Source organism: Arachis ipaensis, chromosome B01, assembly GCF_000816755.2.
Source record: "Arachis ipaensis cultivar K30076 chromosome B01, Araip1.1, whole genome shotgun sequence".
Taxonomy (NCBI): Eukaryota; Viridiplantae; Streptophyta; class Magnoliopsida; order Fabales; family Fabaceae; genus Arachis; species Arachis ipaensis.
In genome coordinates this window covers 12,034,899-12,058,348 of record NC_029785.2, presented here as the reverse complement: position 1 = coordinate 12,058,348, position 23,450 = coordinate 12,034,899, and the positions used below count along the sequence as shown (strand labels likewise).

The following is a 23,450-nucleotide window of genomic DNA, read 5'->3' as shown; positions in this document are numbered from 1 at the left end:
AAGAACAAGAAGAAAAAGGAGGCAAATCTTATTACATATTGCCACCTTAGGTCTGTTTGGTTTACATTTTCACTTTCTGTTTTTTGTTCAGTATTTATTTTCAGGATTTTATGGCAAAAATAAAAAAACAGAAGCAATAAAATTCTGTTTCCTGTTTTCACTTCTTTTTCTAGAGGACCTTAGGGTAATTGAGTGAATGAGCTGTTCCAGCTCACTATCCACATGGCATAGTTGGTTAGGCTATTGGATAACTTGGATTTCGTTATGAGCAGAAGTTATGTAGTGACTCGACCCAAGCAGCTCACTCACTCAATTACTAACTATACTAAGATGAAATTTGCTTAAAAATAAAAAATAAACAACATAAATATGAATTAGAACCCAAAAATTTTGAAATTCGGGACCCAGTTTGATTTCCTTGGTAACAGCTCAGTCCCTTCTGCTATTAAGGCACATCTATAACAATATTGAGGAAGCCTAAGCTAAGAATAATGAAGTTCATCATTATAATAATCACCATCAGTATAATGCAATTATATAACCCAGTCTTTAAAGGATGGTGGATTTCGGAGTCTGGGTGCAGCTATTGGAAAATAGTCATTGATATAAATTAGGTCAAAGGTTGGCTACAAGCCATCGGATTTTTCAAGCAAATGGTGCCAAGCATTAAATAAAGTCTTGTTGGTTTTCGCGACAAAAACTGCATACAGAAATGGCAAAAACTGCACATTGCCACAAAAATTTTGCCTTTTTTCTACTACCAAACCCAACAAGCCTAATAAAAAATAATTGGTCTAGGGCTCCAGACACCCCCCAACATTCACCAAAGATGCTAAACAAGTTGTTCCATAAGAAAACAGATCTTGGGCAATGCAAAACAGACCTGGATTAGACTCTGAATTTGCCCCTCATAATTTAGTGAAACGAGAAAATACAGAAATGAAAGCTACAGTAGTAAAGATAACTAACCAGGAGATGAATCAGCAGGGAGAACAAGTTGTAATGTATGGTCCATAGAAACAGATACAAAACTGATGCTCTGTGCCCAATGAAGCAAACCCCTAGAATTGTCAACCATATGTCCAGCCATAAGCTGCTTTCTTGCTGCAGGTTGCCCCAAACTGCCTTTCATAAAACCAGTGGGTTTGGCATGAGGGCTGTACAAAGGGCTAGGTGAGGATGGAAGAGCTCTTTCTGGGATCATACTCATCTCTGGTTGTTGCAAAGAAGAACCATTACTAGTTGCAGACAACCCATCAGACATAGATTTCCGCAGTTGCATGGGCCATTTCTTCATCTCAGATCCACCAACTGAATAAATCGCTTTCTGCCACTCTGAAAAAATAACAAAATAACAATGCATAAATAAAGCTAGTCATATGAAGAAGTGAACAACTCCAATCAGCAATATTTAGCATCAATTGACCACTCTATCTCATATAGTCTCATATAGTTGGAATTATGACTACAATTTTCAATTTATGATTGTATGCAAATGTATGCTTGCTGTTGGATGTAAAATCATTCATGTTTCTATACCAACAGCTTAACCATTTAGGAGAGAAGATATATGACAGCATATGTCCAAATGGTTCATAATTTATTAAATGTTGCCCCAATCTCCTTAATAAATTTTGAAATCTAAGAAAATAAAGAGGTGGATGGTCCTATGCATTGTTCACACTTCAAGCCCAATGGCTTCTTGCGTGAGGGTGTTGATATAAAATCACTCACATTCCACTACCTGACAGCTTAAACCTCTTGATGTGGTTCATAATATTAACAACACATGCTTGTCACATACAGCCACAAATTATGGTAAAAAATTTTATTCATAGCAAGACCTATGGCCTGTCAATTCCCCAATAATCAATTATAAAGTAATATTAAAGAATACAAAATGCTAGGCTGTTCCTTGTGTCCATTTAGAAAACAAAACAACAACAACAAAGCCTTGTCCCACTAAGTGGGGTCGGCTGTGTCCATTTAGAAAACACACAAGCTAATTTTAGAAGTCAAGTACATCCATGTATCTTTATAATTCCTTCAAGAAACCTTGTACTCTTTTGACATTGGCTCATAAGGCCTAAAATCTATATATGCACTACCAAAAATGGCAGACGAAGAGATAAGAATCTTACCTAGGTACTCAAGCTCAAAGAAACCTCCAATGCGAGCTATGACAAAATCTCGAGGCTTTGCAAGGCCAGTATCACAAGATTGAAGTATCAGACAACCTTGCTGAAGAACTTGAACAAACAGACACTGCAAACCCTTGGTGTCTTGCCTACCACTAATCCCACCGAAGGGGAAAATGTTGCTGTCAAGCAATTCTCCCCTTGAATCTGTCCATATGCATACAAGCCAACGCCAGTCTTCTGTCCATCCATAGCAACAATGTAGGCTAGGAAGGGTCTTTTGATCAGATCCAGATCCATCAATGCTTGAAGCAGAATCTGCACTTCCTGTAGTACTTGTATTTTGCATATAATTGCCACTACCATCATCTGCCATTGTTTTTGAAGAATCTGAATTGGGGCTACCAACAGCAGAAACACCATGTTCCACAGAACCTGGTTCTGCAAGAATAAAAAGGGGTTCAAACATATAACGAGTCTCATCTTGAAGAAAATTGTCTCCAGATCTACTTGGGTCACAGCTCAACCCCCCAGTCCTAGTTGGTTGCCAGGAATTATCCCATGTACCAGTCCTCAAGCTAGCATCAATGTCACCCTCTCTTGGGATAGAATGTCCTGCCATTCGAGGACCAACACAGTCTTTCCACATGCCAGAGATAGGAGAAGGCATTTGAGTTAAGACAGAGTGAGATCTACTCGAAAATGCTGATTGAGAAAAATCACTAGAAACTCCCCTTGAAATTCGACGAGCCTTGCTGTATACAGTAAAAGCGGTCTCTTTCAAAATGACAAGCTCACTAACTGATGGACTTGTGACTCTGAAGATAGCATCAACTGTAACTATCTGTAAGACCAATTTGGGAATACTAAATCCAGAAAGCACAAGAATGTTAGAAGCCGAAGTTTCATCAACAGTTGCCGAGACATTTAATGCCTTCGAAACTTGACTATGCAACAATGATCTTCTATCTCTGTCTGATTGTTGGATAACTGAACCGATGGCAACAGAAGATTCAATTACAGTTTGCAAGACTGCAGAAGGATCAGGAAAAGGGCACACCACATAGATTACCTAAATATAACACAAATAAAAATAGATGAGATTGAACACATCTAGAGACATAGAAATATCTACTGAGAGGCAGAATGGAGAAAAAAATATACTATGAGAAAGTTATTTTCTTATATGAATCGTATAATGGTATCAGTAACTTAAACAATACAACCAATCAACAATTTGGCAATTAAGACCTTGCCAAAAAGTTTGATGTTTGATATACTTAGCGCCAAGGGACATATAATAACCATTGAATCTACATAATCAAGCCAAACTAGCCACTCACCATACATGAACTGTTACTTCCTTCACTGGGGTTTGAGGAGAAGCAAGAACCAAGTTTCAAAGCTCTAAGTGCCTTTGAAAGAGATTTGAGATAGCTTGTCAGGTCCCAACCATTAGATAAAGATAAAAAGTAATCACTTATTGAACCAACAAGAGATGCATTGCTGCTCTCAATCTTCATAGATTGGGGGCAATCTAGTAAAACAAAACCGCAAGATGACAACTTCCCCGACTCTATCTCCATCTGATTCCCCAAGCCTTGAGGTGAATGAGTACCTAGCTTGCATGTCTCATACACTGAAAGAGAATATAAAAAATAAGATTGATAAACAATTCAACGGTAATAGTGAATGGACAAAATTAGATGAAACTTAACTCAGCAATCATAGAGCATGGAAATCTTAAAGCATTCTACTAACACAGCATAGCACTACTGTTACATTCAATTAGTAAGACTCATTGATGTTCAGAAACATAGACTTCTCTAAGTACCTCACGTACCACTTGCTATTTCCATTCAAGAAAGAGGATTCTATCCCGAGACACAGTATGGGAAGCCCAAAGTCCCTTATTGTGTAGTATCGTACGCTTGGTGTTCTATTTTGTCCCTATTAATAGCAAGCTTTTAAGGGTATGGTCACCCGATTTCCTCGGTTCTTATAAGCTAGCTATTAACATAGGAGAAGCACTTCCTTTCATACATCGCCAAGCATCCCAAACTACTTGATGTGGGACTTTAAGTATCGAATACAAACCAATGTCTTTATCATAATCCTAGTAGCCTCTTGCATATTTCGAAATATGTAATAGGCCATAAATACAAATGCAATTGCTAGACCATAAAGAATTATTTGTTTCAAGCATGCGCTCAGTAGTGATTATCAAACAGTCTCAACTAGAAGCATATTGCTCACCTGTTCCTAGTTGTTGGAAAAAATCAGCAGCAGCAGAGGTAAGTGGATCAATGTCAGGACATACAACATGATAGGTAAGCTGCAACCAACAATCAATATAATGATAATATGGGATTAATGGGATTAACAGATATTTTTTATATATAAATATTAATCAACCTTCGTTTAACAGTGTAAGGATTTTGGACAGAATAGATGTCTAATAACATATCTGACCCTCTATAATAAAGTGGCCGAGAGTTCAATTCATGGTGTCCCAATGCTTCTTATTAAGAAAATATAATGATCAAGTTCATGCGAGCCTCAAGCTAAAAGTCTTCCATAATGGGTTTGATAGATATAAAACCTTTATTAGCCTATACATAATAGCTTAAACTTCTGGGAGAGGTAATGAATGACACCAAATTGCTTAATCTTTTAGATGGTTAGATGTAGGACCATGAATAGCTTTTATTATAACTCTAACATGCCCCCTCAAAGAAGCATGGATATTTCACAAGCATGCCTACCTAATATGAAGTTTCAATTAGAACAATGAGTAACAAGGATCAAAATATATACCACTTGAACACAAGTTCTAATAACACACATGAACCATATCTCATGAAAGAATAAGCTCGTAGATAAACTTCTGGGAGGGAGAGATTGTTAATGACAGAAAAGCATGGTTCTTCAACTCTTTACCTTTAAGATAAATGAGGATATATGAAACTCAGCAAGGTTGCACTCATTACAGTAGCAATTGGATATTATAAACTTACAGGTTTTGTAAGACCATAGGGTTCGAGAGGAGCCTTTTCCCAGTGCTGTAGGCAGTTTGCTGACGTCTTCAGCCAATCGTCTTGATACCTATTGGACAAATTTGCATGAGTGGTTAACTACATTCCAAACTTACGAGTTCTCATACCAAACATTGTTTTCTTCAAACATAAATGATAAACTATGCACATACCCTACAAGTAATGAAGGAAATGGAAGAGCAATGATGGTAGGCTTTAGCCGTGGACAAGGCTGCTGCTCTGACTCTGAACTGCACATATCTTGGCCAGATCTCCTTTGAGAATTCTCCTCCACCTTAGCACCATCAATCATGTTGGAAACTGCACATACAATCAAACTCTATCAGCATGATGAAAAGAAAAAACTTCCAGCACTCATAAAAGAAAACTCTTACCCTTAATACTGGATGATCCACCAATAGATGACAGGGATGGGCTCAGTGGTTCTGAGGAATCCCTACATTCACTAATGCCAGACTCAGCAGAAACCCCATCAAGTATACTTCCAGTGTCAACTGATTGATTGCGTCCTTTGCACCAATCAGTCACAGAAAGTGGCCCTTCCAAATGCGGAAATACAGATTTCAAAGCTGTTTTCATGTCAGACTGCAGTAAACTGATCACAGTAGATGCATGAACCTGGAAGTTCATAAACATTGACAACATAAGTATATAAACCAAAACAGAAACCATCTACAGCATCATTCGGTGCAAGATACTCATTAACCAAACTTAAGTATCCCCAAAAGACTACCAAAAAGGAATTTGCATCTTATCAAAAATAAAGTCCTCACATCAAAGACAGAGTGTTTGTTTGGTAAACAAGAACAAAGTGGGGAAAGGCTTTTGTTTTTTCTCAGCCAAACTTTAAATTGCCCCTCAGCATAGATAATAAGGCATTTGGAGCTGCAAAACAAAATTTCAAAACATATCCATGACATGGACATTGCTTATTTGCTAAACACGTTGGAGAAACCATAATATTGAAAAGACAGCAAGAAAGTGTGATGTACAGGGAAAAAAAATCTAGGCTGGGTGATATCCTAGATTAGATAGAAAAGCAGGTCACACTTATGTGCAAAGCACAAGCACATAAGGAAAACGGGGAACCACACCTTCGAAAGATAGCTGATAAGGGGGAGAACAACTCTATTTAACCACAACCAACATCCCATACTACTTGACGTAGGACTCTGGGCAATAGGAATCCTATATTACCCAAGTCCCTAACACATTTTAACATGAAACACATGCTACATGTGCTCTGAATTATGTGCCTAAAAGAATCACAATTTACAAGGAAAATCCATGTCAAGTTTCTACCAAAACACATTATTCAATGTATCTAGTTAGTTTCTAATCCATAACTACCAAGTGGCATGCCCTTGTCAAAGTGACAGTTATAGATAACAATTATCCACATTTTCCACACCAAATCAAGGATTTCAAATCAATTTGATTTTGCATCTGAACAAGGATAACTTTAAAAAGCTAGCTTATTTCAGCATTAGCACTACATATAAGTACCAAAACAAAAACCCAACCTCTTTTCCTAGCAAGAGAGGCATGCATGGTTCAATTCTTCACAAATTGATACGAAACAAAAGGTGCAATTTTGAGTCATATATACAGTAAAAGCTTACATCAGCAGAAAGCGGATCCACTAACTCCACACCAGCAATGTCAAGAGAATGGGAAGAAGCAAGTGTTCCCCCACAGCCAGCATGGATCATTGAAGGACCACAACAAAATCCACGCCTCCACTGTTCTTGCAGTGCGAGCAAACCATAAGGACCATCACCACAATCCACATCCAAGGCCAAATCAACAAAGGAAATAGCTTGTTGGACAAGCAATGCAATCCCATCAAGAAGTTCCTGAAGTGGTTTCCGTTGACTGTAAGAAAGGAGACCTTCATCACTGAATGAATTATGAGAATAAGAAGGACCAACTTCCATGTTTGGTGAACTTGAAGGTTTCATGGGTTTCGAAACTCCTACAGTGCGCCAGACACCAACAGGTGCATTGAGGTGCCCATCAAGCATTCCTCCTTCAATATCACCTGCAATTCTAACAGGTATGTTTTCTTTCTTCTTCACCTCATACTTGCCCGATATGTTTTCTGTGGTGGTACTCGGGTCACCAGGAAGCTGATTAAAAAATGCAACCCCAGTTGGCCTACCGAAACCAAGAGGCATGATGTTGCTGGAAGATAAGAGCGTGTGTCGTAGCCTGCACATCGAAGCTTGAAACATAACACACATAACATCAGTTGCCAACAGAGTTTTGGCGGATAGAAGCAAATGTTCTGATTCAAGTGTGCCTTCATTCATCTTCAAGCCAGACTTGGCTACAGCATTAGAACCTATGTTTGAGAATGGAGGTGATACCATGCCATCAGATTTAACAATGCTGTCATTCTTACATGTAACTGTTTTTTTATCATTGATGTCTTTCCTGGACTCTACATAAGTATAGTAATTCTTTGAGTGGAGATTCATAGTTGCATCATGTGTTCCAGAACATGTTTTGCTATTGATAACCATTCCATTCTTCCCTTCTGATCCTTCAATGCAGGGAGAAGAGGGCGGGGCTGCACCATATAAGTAACTGTTTGTACTAGAATTTGAACTATCTGCTTTTCGTGATTTTGGAAAATATGGGCTTTTGAATAACGTTGTGGACAACTCACTAGAAGGAGTCTCAACAGCTCCAAATTCAGGAGCAAATGTCATCATCGCTTCAGTTTTCATTATATGATCAAACTCCCTTGTATACGACAATTGTGTTTGATTGACTGGACCCGATAACATGGAATTGTTCAAATTATCTTGACTTTTGCTGAGGCATTCCTCCATGGCTGCTGGAGGAGGTGGGTCAAAACTCTCAAAGGAAGGAAATCCAACAGGCAAAAGCATTTGATCTGAAACATCCATGACTCCAACAGGACTGCTGTTGACATCTCCACAATCCGGGGCAGAAAACATAAGTGCCTGAGATTCTGCAGTTCCTGGGGGCTTTTGCCATAAAATTGAACACAATAAGAGACCAAGAAGCAAGAGAAAACAATGCTAGAATGTAAAGTGAAGCTTCTGAATTTGCAGTCTCCATGTGTTAGTGTTAACAAATAAGATTCTTAGAAATTATTGGAAATTTAGAAGTTAGGCAATTAACCAAAGGACAATGTCATACTCGAACCTTGACTTGAAAAATACAAAAATAGATAAAAGTAGGAAGGTTCAGGTTTTGTACAATAATGACGAGAGAAAAAAATATAACTATTTGAACAAGTAGATGGCAATAGATAATGATAGGTCAAATGTATACAATGTAATGATTTGAATAAAAAATTTACAATTTAAAAGAGCTTGCGCGTGTTGCAGAATGTCTAAACATTGAAGTCACAATTAACAGCTCTTACAACTCAGACTTTTAAAAAGAAAAATTTGTGCATCAAATGAAGGAATTCTCACTATACCTCTCCAAAAGGCAAAACATCATTTTCAAAGAAGTCACCAAAATCACCAAACTCAGAAAGAAGGGCTTGAATATCCATTTCCACTCCTCTATCATCATCACCCCAGTCCCAATAAGACCCAATTGGCTCATTTCCTACTCCTGTGATGGCTGAATTGTTAACTTCCATAGAACCAAAATCTGACATGTAAGCATCTTGCATAGGGACATTTGTAGCTGTACTTAATGATTCTGTCACCCCCGCTCGAGATCGCTTAGAACCCTGCATAGAAATTAGAGCCATCATAACACCACACATTTCATGAAGTAAGGATCAGCAAAGAGGAAAATTGAAAATACTACTTCCTCAAGAAGCCTATAATAATACACAGAATATTGACTAATGTCAAACAGTGTTTCATAACTCCTTTATGGCATCCCTTTGGCATTTTGCTTATGCTTTCTTACATGAATTATCCACTAAAGACTTGGTTGTTAATTTTTTGCTTTCTTTGTGAGGACACAATCATTCTTCTCAACAAATAATATAATTTAAATTCAATACGTATAATAAGCAGTTTTATCAATTCATATTAAAAACAATAATTAAGCCACCTTGATATGGATATCATCAAACAAGTGGCCAACTTATGATGTTCTAAGCATAACTGCGTTACTATTTTGCAGAGAAAATGCTTAACTGGCCCAGCGACTGTATGAAAAACGCATCAGTGTAGTATTTATACTGGAATTTATTTATAATTTATCCCATACTTATAACAGGCACCAAAGGATACATTTTTCTTTCTTTTAATCTGTGACAAGATAGCAGCATCACATCCCACACTAAGAGATTCATGCATAAAATGGAGAAAAACGGTGACTATGTTTTGTGGTTTTGATTTTTAAAAACAAAGCAGGCTAAGCTTTCATCACAATGTGCAAACCTGTTAATATTTGGAGCACTTTGCTAAAGGGTAAGATTAAACATTTTCATTTAAAAGGTTTCATTAATCCAAAAGCAGAATTTGGATAAGATTACCAAATTAGCTTCTATTTGGTGTGAAAAACACAGTTCATTCCAGGAGTCCATGGCAGACACGTAGAGGAATTGGGGGCAACTTTCTCTCATTTGAGTCAATGATGCTGCCATTTTTGCTTTGTTGCTTTATTTTCATTTTCATTTTTATCATTATCCTTCAAACTACAATTATTTATCTTTTCACTGTGATCATAAATCTTATGTCAAAAATATCAAAAATCAAAGATAATTTTCAAAAAGGGCAAATAAGAACATACCAACTTAGGGCCATCACTTTCCAACTGATCGCCAGAAGATACCACAGACTGTCTACATGTTAAAGAATCAGCATCCGCCTCCAGTTCATTTGGTCCTGTAGTTTTGTAATCACTATCACTAGAGCTGGCACTTAAGCTACTAATACTGCTACTATTGCTATTGCTACTACTGTCATAACTATTTTGCATGCGGGATCCATTGATTTCAGCCCAAGGATCTTCTACAGAATCCACATTAGCAGCACTGCAGAAGACAAATGAAAATTTAGGAGTTTGAAGGGCTTGAGAAACAAGAAAAATTTATCCAACTCTTTTTGTTTTAAGGAAAAATCAGCCCCTGCAACATCATGATATGCATTGTAACAGAAAACTCAAGACCCAAAAAAAAAAACTCAAAAATAGCAATATAACTTTCTATTCCAGCCTATCCTCATTCCAGAGACATACAACCATCAGCAGAAAACAAAAAAGAAGCCATAACATGGTATAGAGCTCAGAATTGACCCAATTAATCAAAGAAAACAGGAAAAACGCAAGAAGCATCTGCAGAGAGAGAGAGCAAACCAGTGAATAAAGGACGAGGAACCAGGTAGGGATGGTCCCATCCAATTCTGCAGCCAAAATCTGAAAGAATCACACAGCTCTTTTAGACAAGTCATACAACAGGCCAAGCATAATGACAATATATATTACAAATTGTAAACAAGAAATAACTCAAAAAAAGTATCTCCATTCAAAGGAGATGGAGTACGGAAGCTGTGCTCTAACACACACTATCCACCTTTCTAATCCTATGCAATCTACACTGCTATTTGGTAGCATGATTGGAGCATAATGCTTAAGTTTCTATCTGTCTGAGTTTCTAAGAAGCTAAATTTGAAACAAGGTTAGACACAATTAGCTTCTTTATGAGGTTAAGCACTTCTCAAAGAGATTTGCCTAATAGATATCCAGAGGGAATAGCAACTTTGCTCCAGTAATGTTTTATCTGTTTCTTTTGTTGTTTAAAATTTTTCCCCGGACCCTGCGTTAACGCAGGATGCTTGTGCACTGGACTACCCCTTAAATTTGTGAGTATCTTTTATTGCCCTATTTCCTCTCAATTTTTATTCAATCTAAATGAATTTTTGTTGAAAGACAAAAAAGGACAATCACATTTCCTCCAAATCAAATAAAGGTAGAAAATAAAATAAGAAATACACAAGCATATACACATAGAAATAACAATACCTTCTCAAAGATGACCTTGCTAAGGACGTTTGTAAAACTGGCACAAGAACTGCCTCAGCAGGATAGAGAAATGTTTTCTCACAATCAGACAAATGATCTGGTGAACCCTTATGATCACTCCGCCCAGCAGCAGGAGATTCAGCAACATGAAGTTTGGATAAATTCCTGACACTATTCTTGTTTGACTGCAATGCCTTGTCAGTTACCAAGCGAGGGAACCCAAGACTTACTTCAACATAACAATTCTGGCCCCTAAGCTGGCAACCAACACCCTGGGAAACATGATTTGGAAGACCTATAATTCCACTTGATGCCCTAAACTTGGAGGTACTGCTATAAAAGAAAATTAAAAATATAAAATGGAATTCAGGTATGGATACTATCATACATAATTCACCATATATCAAATGCAAATGCATAAGGTCAGAGTAAGGACCTGAAATAACTTTGCTTGACAAGATCACTTGGAGAACTACCAACCAGGCTGCCTCTTATTCCATGAGGAGAAACGATCACTGTTACGTGATGATATAAAGATGAAATTAAACATCAGAAGCTGTATTAACCTAACCCTTTACGATATTTAAAAAAAAACAAATGCATGAAAATATGGTATGACAACTGAAAACAGAACAGAATAATGTAAAAGAAATATAGACAGTGACAAATAGAGGGTGACAAAAAATTGACATAGAAAAGATAATGAATTAATTCAAGATAATGAATTAATTCTCTCCTTTTTATAGTAAAAGAATTTTTTTTCAAGAAAGTTATCCGAGTGAATGACAGAAACCCCTTTAAATTCATTTGAGCATCCATAACAAAATCTCCAAGACAGAGTACAATAAAGCTCTTAACCTACTTCTGATACATCTCAAAAGAAACATTTTAGCAAAGGTAATGACATAAAATGCCATACCAAATAAAGTTTGAAAATACTACCACTGTTCTTTTCACTGGCCCAAAAAAACACAAGCATAACCAAAATATTTTAACACCGCTAATATAGCATATCAAAGAAAATTATCAGAGAATAGTAACTCTGACTACTTCAAACAAATAATAAACTTCACAAAGAAATCATATCAACCTGGTAGTCTATATTTCGCCTCCATAGAATGCTTCAATACTTTTTCCAGATCACCAGTGGAAAGCATTCGGATATGCCTGTATGAAGGGAAAATCGGAAAACAACATTTAAATATTTGAACATAAGATTTGGTAATACTTTTGACCAACTAAATATTTAGCACCATACTTTGAGGAAACTATGACATGTACAAAGATTGCCTCCTCAGTTGCAGCAAAGACGAACTCAACTGTAGGTTGTCCTTTCCTGTATGTATCAGAAACATGCAAGCACGCATTAGCGAATTCAAATTATGAAATTGTAACTGTAGTATATTAGACCTAATTATAGCAACAGGTCATATCATGGGGTAACACAATATGGTAAGTAACTTTACAATTACAAGCCAGGTATTCTAGTCGAAGTTCTAAAGAGAGAACGACAAACTACATACAATTTCCACTTAACCTGAATAATTTATTTGGCCTATCACCTCAATTTATTATTTTATGCAACAATGAATGAATGCGGATAAAACATACCTAAATAGCTCTTCACTTTGAAAATGATGAAACTTTGAAAATACTTCTCCAAATCTCATGTAATAAAGCCCATTAAGTGCCCTACAAAATTAAATAAGATAAAATGGCAGGAACTAATCAAGAATAATTTGACTTTGAAGGGATGGGACGCAAACCTTTCTATACAATTCCTTAAAGCCTGAGAGAGAGCAGCAGCAACCTCTTCTACATCCCCAGGAGCTAACCAGAGCCCAGAAGCAACAACTTCATTGAATATTTTTTACCCAAAAAAATATAATAATTAGAAAATGTTAGGGCATATAATTACAATTCTACTACCTCTAAAGGAAAGACGTGAGCACAACAAAGTTTAGTAGCATTGATACCTCTCAATCCAGATACTGCTGACTGAGCAGTCTCAATAACTGAAGAGTGACGCCCCGGAATAAAAAGCCAAAGCTTAATCTTTTCATCTGCATGTTTGATGTAGAAGGTATCAAGGACATATTTGCATACTTAGAAAACAGGTACATAACGTACCAAAAAAAAAAAAAAGAAAAAGAAAACATGTAGATAGTTGCATTCATGCCCACAAAGCAAATAACAAATAGCACATTATTACAAAAACCATTCGGTCAGCAATCTCTACCAGGATTATGCAAACCCTGAGATGGATCCCAAGGTCCAACAAAAGAATTAGTCCATGCGCTGAGAAATCCTTCCTTCTGCAATTGAAGATGCGATGAAATCACCGCTAACATTGCAGCATCCTTCTGGTCCACTTTATTGCTGTTCGAACACAAGACAGCATTAGTGATAGTAAAAAGATAAAGAAACATAAAAGATTAGAAAACTTATGGGCAAATCTAAACAAAATGAATCAAAATGGAGAAACAATGCAAATTTAACCTTTTATCAGGTAGAAAGCACGGATCAGGTTCATTAGGGAGGAACTGAAACCATGATAGTTGATGCAGACCTCCCTGCACAAATTTGCAACAGCATGTAAACTTACATAAAGAAATATGAGCAATTATTAACAAAGCAGAAATCATTACATATATATTAGTTTATAACAAAAGCTAACTAAATTTCAAGCTTCACTCCATAACCATTCACTCTCAGTTTCTATACTGATACCGTTCTCCCACTAAAGAAACAAGTTTAAATTCTCAATTATTTCGGGCAATCCTTTTATTAAAAAGGTTGACAGGGATGAGAACTGCATTAATGCCACTAATTGACAAGATAGAGCAAATAAGTTATTTGCAGGATCCAAAAGCCACTCTTTGGTCTTGTCCACCCAATCAGGATCAAAGCACCAGATGAAGCTATTCACTCATCCAAAAACAGCATTGAAGAGAATGAAAAGCACATAACATCATCTATGACTCTCTGTTTCGGACCATAGCAAGGAAACAGCTATAGACAAAAAATAATTATTAAAAAAAAAAAAATCAGAGGGATTGGAAGAAAACATACGATTTTGAAGACATTGGTCCACATAACTGGAATATGAGGTTTTGGGAGGAATTGGGGAATTAGGGTTTGAGCAGCGTCTCGATCGGCAGAAAGAGGGTTTATGATTTGTTTTGTTGAAATTGACGTTTACGTGGTTCAGCTATGCAGCTGGAGCTACAGCAGTGGTTAACTCTGCATTCCAATTTTTTCAATTTACAAATTCCCGAATCAGATTCAGCACCCTCTTACCGCCGATCCTACTTAACTCCGGAACCACTCACATGGACGCGCCAACATAAGTATAAATAAACAAACAATTAAACACATATGCTAAGTGCACATATGCTAAGTGCATAAAAAATCAGTTACAAATAATAATATGAAGTTGGCCCCGACTACTCTATTCGTGATAAAAAAAACAATAATTATAATCATGATATGATATGATAAAATCATATAATTTTAACAAAACAAATATATGATGTATAACTAACGTAAATAATCAAAAATTACCTTAATAATAACTAATTTACATATTTTTTTTAAATAAAACTTGTATATAGAGTTTTTTTTTTGTGGTACATGAGCCTAAATCTGAGAGTCAACTCATTTTCTTTAAATTTATTATTCTTCTTTTACTACTTCATAGAATGTATTTTTCGTTTTTCATCGAAGTTGATCCTTTTGAGATACAATTTATAATTTTGTATAGTATTTTTTTTATACTCATTTTATTATATTATTCTTTGAGTAAATAACCATTTCTAACCACGAAAGATATAAACGCTGACAAATCTATCCATGAAAAAACAAAACTAAGGCGGTAACCATAAAAGATAGACCCTCGTAGACAAAACTAACCAAAACTTAAAAAACTATTCAAATTCCAAAATTACCCCTTCTTTACCAAATTTAATCCCACAACCTTTCTTTTTCTTCTTCTTCCTCTTCCTCTTCCACCACCTCCACCACCGCACTCAACTTCAACTTGATAAACTCACCTTCATCGTCCTACATCAACTCACCCACAAAAAATTCTCCCTTCTAAAATTTGCGATGATTCATATCGATTGTACCTATCCCCAATTCCTTTCAATCGATACGAAAAATTAAAGATCCCGTTAGGTTTTTCCTCGCCGGACCGAACCTGGTAGGCGGTAGCTAACAGATCGAATTGCATTCGCCGTCGTGGACAAGATTAGCCACCGGAATGCGGCATTTGTCGATGAGCTTGTTGCCGAAGAGAGTACCGTCGTGGCGAAAATCGAAGCGGAAGAAGAGGCCCTTGGAACCTTCTAGAAACGAGGGTGTGATTCACGCGAGGTCAAAGATCCCGTCGTGGTGCCACTCTGGGTTAGCTCCGTCGCCATCAGCTTCTCTGTCGGTTCTGGTCCGTTGCTATTGACTCTGGCATGGTGAAGAGAGATCCATTGGTGGTGTTGTTGTTGATCTGCTTCCAGCCATCGTTGAAATCATAAAGAGGTGCTTTTGACTTGTAGAGAAGCGGGTGATGGTAAAGGTGATGGTGATGAGTTGATTTCACCGCTGACTTTGATGTCGAAGCTCCTCCTTCATCAGGCCTCTTTGAACTATAATTGTTGCTCCAAATAGAATCGTTCAAATACAGGTTTGGCAGATTCGAAACCTACACATGAAGTTGGTCTCTGAATTACCAAAATGACGATTCTTGATTTTTCTCTATCTTCACAAATCCAACACAGATTCCTTCAAATCTGAATGTACTTTTGAGTATATGTTAGCAATAAATGAATACATAGATAAATAAATTGTTACTGCTATGCAGAGACAGAGAGATAGAAAGAGAAGAAAAAGTAGCATTTCATGTGTAGAGAGATCTGCAGGACATAAATAGATTAGATTAAATTTGGTAAAGAAGGGGTAATTTTGGAATTTGAATAGTTTTTTAAGTTTTGGTTAGTTTTATCTACGGTAGTCTATCTTTTATGGTTACAGCGTTAGTTTTGTTTTTTCATGGATAGATTTGTCAGTGTTTATATCTTTCGTGGTTAGAAATGGTTATTTACTCTTATTCTTTTGATAATTTAATGATTGTTCTTACTCCAACTTATTCTTTTCGTCTAATGTTCCATTGCAATTGTCTTTTGCCGCAATCGTTTACAATGCATCACATTTATGAAATACCTCATCCAGTTGTATTCACTTATTCGGTTTCTAACTACATGGATGTAAGCGTCCAAAGGAGAGGCAGTAAACTCTATTTTATCGAAGGATGGTTGGATCTACTTACATATTATGACCAACCTAATGGAATGTGGGTAAAATTAGTTTTCTTGGAAAGAACTCGATTTTTGATTGAGGAATTATTTCCACGGAGCTTTGTAGGCCAAGTTCAAGTTCCATCCCCTCCATGCTTTATACGTCTGTCCGAAGATCTTCGAAGTAGAGCACATAATGAGATTGAATTCCCTCAATTTAAGTCAGTTTTGCTAAATTCGTGTCGAATTCGGATATGCAATTTTAATGATTGGTAATATATTTAAATTTTTTTATTTTAAGTTTTTAGTTATTAAAATAATTTTATAATATATTGTGATTTTTTTCAGAAATTACCGGCCTTCTTTTGCATCAATGCAATATCATTGAGGAGAATAAATGGTCAATTTAGTTTCTCAGTGTAGCAATTCTATATCTTGCAGTATTGCATGGGATAACGGATGATGAAGCTTATTTAACAAGAGGATGGTCTGAATTTGCGCGAATTCTAAATGTCCAAACTTATGATGTTTAAGTTGGTTACCGTTACGAAAATGACTCTAATTTATATGTGTCTAAGAACTAGAATAGATTAAATATTATTTAAGTAATTTAGTTCTAATATTGGTATTTGATTAAATTCGTGTTACATTAATTTAAATTTAAATTGTTGCCTCAATTTATATATTACGACTATTTTTATTGGATATGTTATTTTTAAATATTTTAATATAAGATTTCTTTTTTTTTATATTTAATTTTTTTTCTTGAATATATGTATCACCTTTTTTTTTCTTTTTGTATTTTAGATTAGTAATGTAATTCTTAATAAAAATTTACTTAAAACAAAAAGAAAAAAATTAAAATATCACTATTTAAAGGAAAAAGAAAATGTACGTGAAAGAAAATAAAACGAAAAATTAAAATTGCTCTATTAAAAAAATTGTATACAGTTTGCGTATGAATAGGGCTAGGATTGGAGACTATATATCGATCAAATCAATATTCAATGCATTATTAAACTAATTATCAATCATCGATATTTGTATTTATTCTAATTATATTAATTGATATAGTTCTAATTCTCATTCATGTGCAATAATTTTATTAGTAGATAGTTGTATCCACAATAATTCATGCTATAATTTTCACTCATTCTAATAATAGTTGTTAATTATATAGTTCTTTATCTTCTGCTTTAATTAGTGGATAATAATAATAATAACAATAATAATAATATTAATATTGTATGGACACAAGATTAATTAGTTAACAAATTGAATTTTAATTATTATTTTTTATTTTTTACTCATATTTTTATTCATTAGTTATTTTATTTTTTATATTTATAATAAATATTGAATGTAAAAAAGAAAACAAAATAATATTAATTGTTATCTATTTTATTTATTTAGAGTCATAATTAAATTTGATATAATTGTAACAAGTATCTGTAATTAATAATAACATGGATTAATAGTGAATTGTAACAATTATTTATCATCTAGAAAATTTGTACCTCAGACATAGTTCTTTTTCTGTTTATTATTTTTCATACCTAATGGCAGCAGACCCAACCCAATACCAACCTACTTCCGAACCTGCTTGCACATCTGGATTGTAAAAAAGAATATTGTTACCTTTCAGATTTTGAGATAAAGGAGAATAAAGAGTATCCAAATGCCATCTACCAACCGATCAAATATCTTGTATCCAGATATTCGAATCAGAAATGTGAACATAATCCATCTCATTAGATAATCGTCCTTCTCTCCTCCAGTTAGAAAATAAAAAATTTTGGTTCAAATTCCCAATACGCCAAGAAAACCTATCATTCAACACTTTCCAAGCGTTGCAAAGACTCTTCCAAATGGGTGAGCCTCGTTCTTAGGACAACTAAAACAGTCATATAGAGATGATCGGTATTTGGCATCCAACAATTGGACCCATAACTTGTTTAGCTGCTGGAAAAAAAATCCAAACTAGCTTCCCAATAAGAGCAATATTCACACAATAAGAATCTCTAATCCCCAAACTTCCATATTTTTTTGGAGTAACCAGTACCTTCCAACTAATAAGATTCAATCATCTTCCATCAACTTGTCATTTCTAAAGAAAATTTCTCATCATAGACTCAAATTTACTAGTGATTCCTTTGGAAAAAGTAGAGACCTGCATCTGGTACGTGGGAATAGCGGCTGCAACAGAATTAACCAAGCAGAGCCTACCAGTCCGATTGAGTAAATTCCCTTTCCAGTTTGCTAGTCTATCCTGAATCTTATCCAGGACACCATTGAAAGCTGAACGGGTCACCCTAGAATGGCTAAGAGTAACTCCAAGATACTTGCTCAAGTCTTGGACAAATTTGATAGATGATACTCCAATAAAAACCTATTTTCTTATTGTAGAGATATTCTTAGGCTTGGTTTGGCAAAACTTTTACTTTTCAAAAGTAGCTTATAAAAGCTAACTTTTAAAAGATGGCTTTTTAAAAGTTGTAGCATTTATGTTTGGTAAATTAAATTAAAAATAGCTTTTAATAAATACAAGTAACAACAATTGCGTTTGGTAAAATAGCTTTTAAAATTTAAAAATACTATAATAGACATAAATGCAAGCATTAAATTTGAAAATTAGTTAACATATGAGGTTATATTAGACTTTTAAATTTTGAAAAGCACAAGCCAACTTTGAAAAGCTCTACGGCTGAGTTTGGTAAAGCTTATTCAAGAGGTGCTTGTGCTTTTTAAAAGCACAAGCACGTCATTTTGCGTTTGGTAAATTAAAAAGCCCAAGTGCTTGTGCTTACGGCTTTTAAAAGTTAGGGGTGCTTTTGAAAGCACCTAGGAGGGAGCTTTTCAAAGCTGGCTTATACTTACCAAATTTTTTTCATTTTTCCGCACATATTTCTCGCTATTATATTGCCATTGAAATCCTCAAATATTTATAACTTCTCATCCTAACCTTCACAAATTCTAACACAGTCTTCATATATTTTTTATTTTTTATTTTTAGTGATGATATTTAGGATAAAATAAATTTTTATGATACTTATATAAAATTTTAAAGTTAAAAAATAAAAGAATTTATTTATTATATTATGTTTATTATGAATTTTTTATTTTAACATTATTTTATTTTAAAATATTATATAAATTTTTAAAAAATTTGAAAAAAAAAATATTTTTTGTTATAAACATATTTATTATAATTTTTTCAACTTTTAAAAGCTGTTTTACCAAACATAATTGTAGTGCTTGTACTTATTAAAAGTCATTTTTAATTTGATTTTAACAAACGCAAGTGCTGCAGCTTTTAAAAGGCTATCTTTTAAAAGACAGCTTTCATAAGCTACTTTTAAAAAGCAAAAGCTTTACCAAACCAAGATCTTTTAAAAGCTGCAAGCACAAGCACATGATCTTTTTAATTTACCAAACAAAAAATGAGGAGCTTGAATTTTTAAAAAGCACAAACACCTCTTCAAAAAACTTTACCAAACCAAGCCTTAGAGTAAAACGCTTTAGATTTTTCCACATTAATCTTCACCCTAAGATTTAAGTTTTGAAATAATATCATAGGTGCACTTGTTTTAAAATTTTAAATGGGAAAATTTTCATATTTAAAATTTTTTGAAATGTTTTTTTTTTACTCAATGCATATTTTCGGTCGAATATAATAGTCAACTTTTTTATAAGAAGATAAAAGAAAAGAATAGAGAATAGATGATTTAATTTTTTCATTTATTACTTCAAATTTAAGATTTTCGAATTGTTTATAATTTTCAAGAAATAATATTTTCGTCTATTTTACTCGGTCTCACAAAAATTATTTTGGTTTCTATGAATTTCTTACAAATAACATAGTTGTCGTAATTTCTTTTATCTTCTACATTAAACAATTGATAAGAAAAATATCATTGAGACTGTATTTATTTGTATGGACAGGACACAAAAATATGGACATTAAATATTTAAAACGTATTTAGATAAAGAAACATAGATAATAAATACAGTGTTTTTAGGACAGTTTTTTTTTTTTTTGTGTTCATTCTTAAACAAAGGACAATAATAAACACAAGATTTGAGAGAATGGACACGAATTTTGAATAAAAAAATATTGTTAATAAATAATTACCTATTTTTATTTTCTTATGAAAAAATTTTAATTTGAGCTTCTTCTCTCTATTATCGTTCTCAGAAAGATTCTCAGATAAGTATTCAGGGGTACTCTCTTTTTCCTGTTCCTTTTCTATATCTGTTTTTGTTCTTTCTATGTGTTTTTCTTCTTCTTTCAATTGGGATAAAAAGACAAAATTCAACATCTATTGAATCTTTCAATTTACACAATAAAAAATTTAAAGAAATACGAAAATGAATATTGCCTAAAAAGTTTTGAACGTTGAGTTAGACAAGAGAGACTGAATTGGCAGAAATAGAGTTTAACAGATAACTGTCAGGCGGCATCCATGTCTACCCACACATAATAATGGACATTACATTAGTGTCTTGTATATTATATCCAAACACAATAAACAAAAAAAACTTTTAGTGTCTCTATTATATTGTTTATATCTTAGTGTCATATTCTGTCATGTCCACAAAAACGCAGCCCTAGGGATAGCAATAGAATGGATAGGAGTGAATTTTTGTCCTATTCAATTTTATTTCATTCTACAATAATTCGTATAGAATCTGTCTCGTTTCTATTTATGAGCAATAAAAAATTAAACCCTAACCCGTCTCACCCTTTATTAAAATAGAGCAAATAAAATAAAATTTTAAAATTCATATAGCCATCATATATATAACATAAATTAAAGTAAAAACTTAAATACGATACAATATTATTAAACATTTTATTAATTATTTTTACATATATTTTATATATAACAAACACGGGTAAGACGGATACTACATAAATTCGATCCCGTCCTGCCTCACCCAATCTCAAACGAGTAAAGAAAGGGGTGGATACGCACAAATTCAGACCCAATCTCAAACGAGTAAAGAAAGGGGTGGATACGCACAAATTCAGATAGTGTTATCATTCCTTATATCATCCTTAATATTTTTCTTTCTTTTCTCCTTTATTTTTGCAAACAAATGAAATGCAGGAACTATATATTTGCATGAATTTAAGGAAATTGCAAATATACACACTAAATACTCATTCTATAATTTTCTTTAAGGACCTTGAGGCCTTGACTAAATAAATTTTTTTTTTGCCTTTGATCTTTAATCATGGAAAACTAGTTAGTTCCTTTATCAATAATTTCTCTAGAATTAATAGAATATGACTACATAATATATTAAATTACTAATGTATCTAATAACTATCAATTTAGATTGATAGATTAATGATTCACCCAACCTAACCTCCTAATAATTCTTTAAAAGAAACAACTTCATCTTTTCTTGAAGAAGAAAAATATGAACAGTTCCCATCATTGAATTCTAACGGCCTCTTTCTTCATGCGTAGAATTATAACAGTGCTGTCACCATTCCTACTACTATGAGTCATGGAGACCATACTTCAAAAACTAGGAGTCGCACTCTGCATAATTATAGTTTTGGCGGGTACAGAAGGAGTTACACTTTTTTTTTTTTAATAGTGATAGGTAGCTAACGAGAAAAAAATTATCTCTCCAAAATATCAGTGTGGTGCCTATGCAATTCTCTTCCAATCTTGCATAAAGCCTAATTTAGATAGGTTCTTCTTAATATATTCTATTTTTTTTTTTGAAAGAAAGAGAAACTTTCATTCCATAGGGTTATGATGTTCAGCCAAGCCAAATTTTGAACCTGGTTAGGAGCTTCTTCCATCCACACAGTATTAGGATTGGTAAGGCCTATTTTTGTTAATTCATGGGCTACTTTATTTTCACTTCTTTTAACATGAGTGGAAATCACAAATCTAAAGTTACACATTAGAGATAAAGCATCTACTACAAAAGCTCCGAAGCAGGTTGGGTTTAATCTACCGTATTTGAGTGCATTTACCACTTCCATGCAATCACTCTCTATAACAATATCCATAAAGCAACATTCTTTTGCCAGCTTCATCCTCAAATATACTGCAAGAACCTCCGTTTCATGGGCCTCAAGTAGTTGTGTTATGGGCCAAATTGTTGCAGCAAGAATGTGGCCCATACCATTCCTAACCACCGCCCTACTCCTCCATTATTATTATTGGATATGGCTGCATCCACATTAAGTTTAACGACAGTGGCAGTTGGTGGTTTCTAATTATGCTTCATTTGGGTGGTGGTCATTACAAAGCCTCTCTCCTTTTCTAGTTCTTGAGCTTTCCAAAATTCGTCCACTGCTCTCTTTGCATGTTCCACTTTTGCTTTAATTATGTCTTCTCTACCTTCGAAGGTTCTTTTATTAGCTGGTGCATTAGGGTGCAGAGTAGTGTTTTTTTCTTTCTCTTCCAGATTCCCCAAAATATAGCAACCCATTAATTTAGAGTAGTTCCAGCCTCATCTTCCGTTCTCAGCAGCAATGGGGTCGCAAACCAGAACTTCTTTGCAAACCAACATCTTTGAATTATGTGGCTTTTTGTCTCTTCTTTGTTCCAGCATTTAGTACATAATGAAGCTTTCATCATTCCTCTTTTACAGAGATTTTTGTTTGTAGAGAGGGATCCATGGATCAAACGCCAAAGAAAGTTCTTCGATCTTGGGGTTGCTTTAATTTGTCAGATTTCTTTCCAGGTAACCTCCTCTCTTCCTCCTTTCTTCTAGGTAATCTGTCTGTTAGTAGGAATGTTTTGGCTAAAAGAAATCTCCAACTTCTCTAAGTTGATGCGTTGTCCTGACGCGTTCTGGTAAGAAATCAGTACTTCCATCATGGTTTGGATTGACTGATCAGAGGCCTTAGTGAATAAAATACTATCGTCTGCGAAGAATAGATCGTTTATTTCTGGGCTATTTCTAGCTATCTTGATCCCCTGAATCTGTCTGTTCTCCTGTGCTCTGTTTAGACTACCGGAGAGTATCTCCGC

General features: G+C 34.6%; 1 protein-coding gene across 1 annotated transcript in view; it reads right to left on the bottom strand.

The window, feature by feature from the left end:
• LOC107625207 (mediator of RNA polymerase II transcription subunit 13) overlaps nucleotides 1-14,519 on the bottom strand; it is a 15,522-nt gene extending 1,003 nt beyond the window's left edge. Inside the window, exons 1-21 of the mRNA XM_016327790.2 lie at nucleotides 14,231-14,519; nucleotides 13,658-13,731; nucleotides 13,398-13,537; nucleotides 13,135-13,221; nucleotides 12,925-13,012; nucleotides 12,770-12,850; nucleotides 12,417-12,494; nucleotides 12,249-12,325; nucleotides 11,595-11,673; nucleotides 11,159-11,491; nucleotides 10,493-10,552; nucleotides 9,929-10,172; nucleotides 8,652-8,912; nucleotides 6,817-8,190; nucleotides 5,569-5,812; nucleotides 5,347-5,494; nucleotides 5,156-5,243; nucleotides 4,395-4,473; nucleotides 3,482-3,777; nucleotides 2,142-3,210; nucleotides 970-1,335 (exon numbers count right to left, since the gene is read on the bottom strand). Coding sequence (XP_016183276.1) covers nucleotides 970-1,335; nucleotides 2,142-3,210; nucleotides 3,482-3,777; nucleotides 4,395-4,473; nucleotides 5,156-5,243; nucleotides 5,347-5,494; nucleotides 5,569-5,812; nucleotides 6,817-8,190; nucleotides 8,652-8,912; nucleotides 9,929-10,172; nucleotides 10,493-10,552; nucleotides 11,159-11,491; nucleotides 11,595-11,673; nucleotides 12,249-12,325; nucleotides 12,417-12,494; nucleotides 12,770-12,850; nucleotides 12,925-13,012; nucleotides 13,135-13,221; nucleotides 13,398-13,537; nucleotides 13,658-13,731; nucleotides 14,231-14,254 — 5,290 coding nt within the window. The 5' untranslated portion in view covers nucleotides 14,255-14,519. The remainder of the gene's footprint in view (nucleotides 1-969; nucleotides 1,336-2,141; nucleotides 3,211-3,481; nucleotides 3,778-4,394; nucleotides 4,474-5,155; nucleotides 5,244-5,346; nucleotides 5,495-5,568; nucleotides 5,813-6,816; nucleotides 8,191-8,651; nucleotides 8,913-9,928; nucleotides 10,173-10,492; nucleotides 10,553-11,158; nucleotides 11,492-11,594; nucleotides 11,674-12,248; nucleotides 12,326-12,416; nucleotides 12,495-12,769; nucleotides 12,851-12,924; nucleotides 13,013-13,134; nucleotides 13,222-13,397; nucleotides 13,538-13,657; nucleotides 13,732-14,230) is intronic.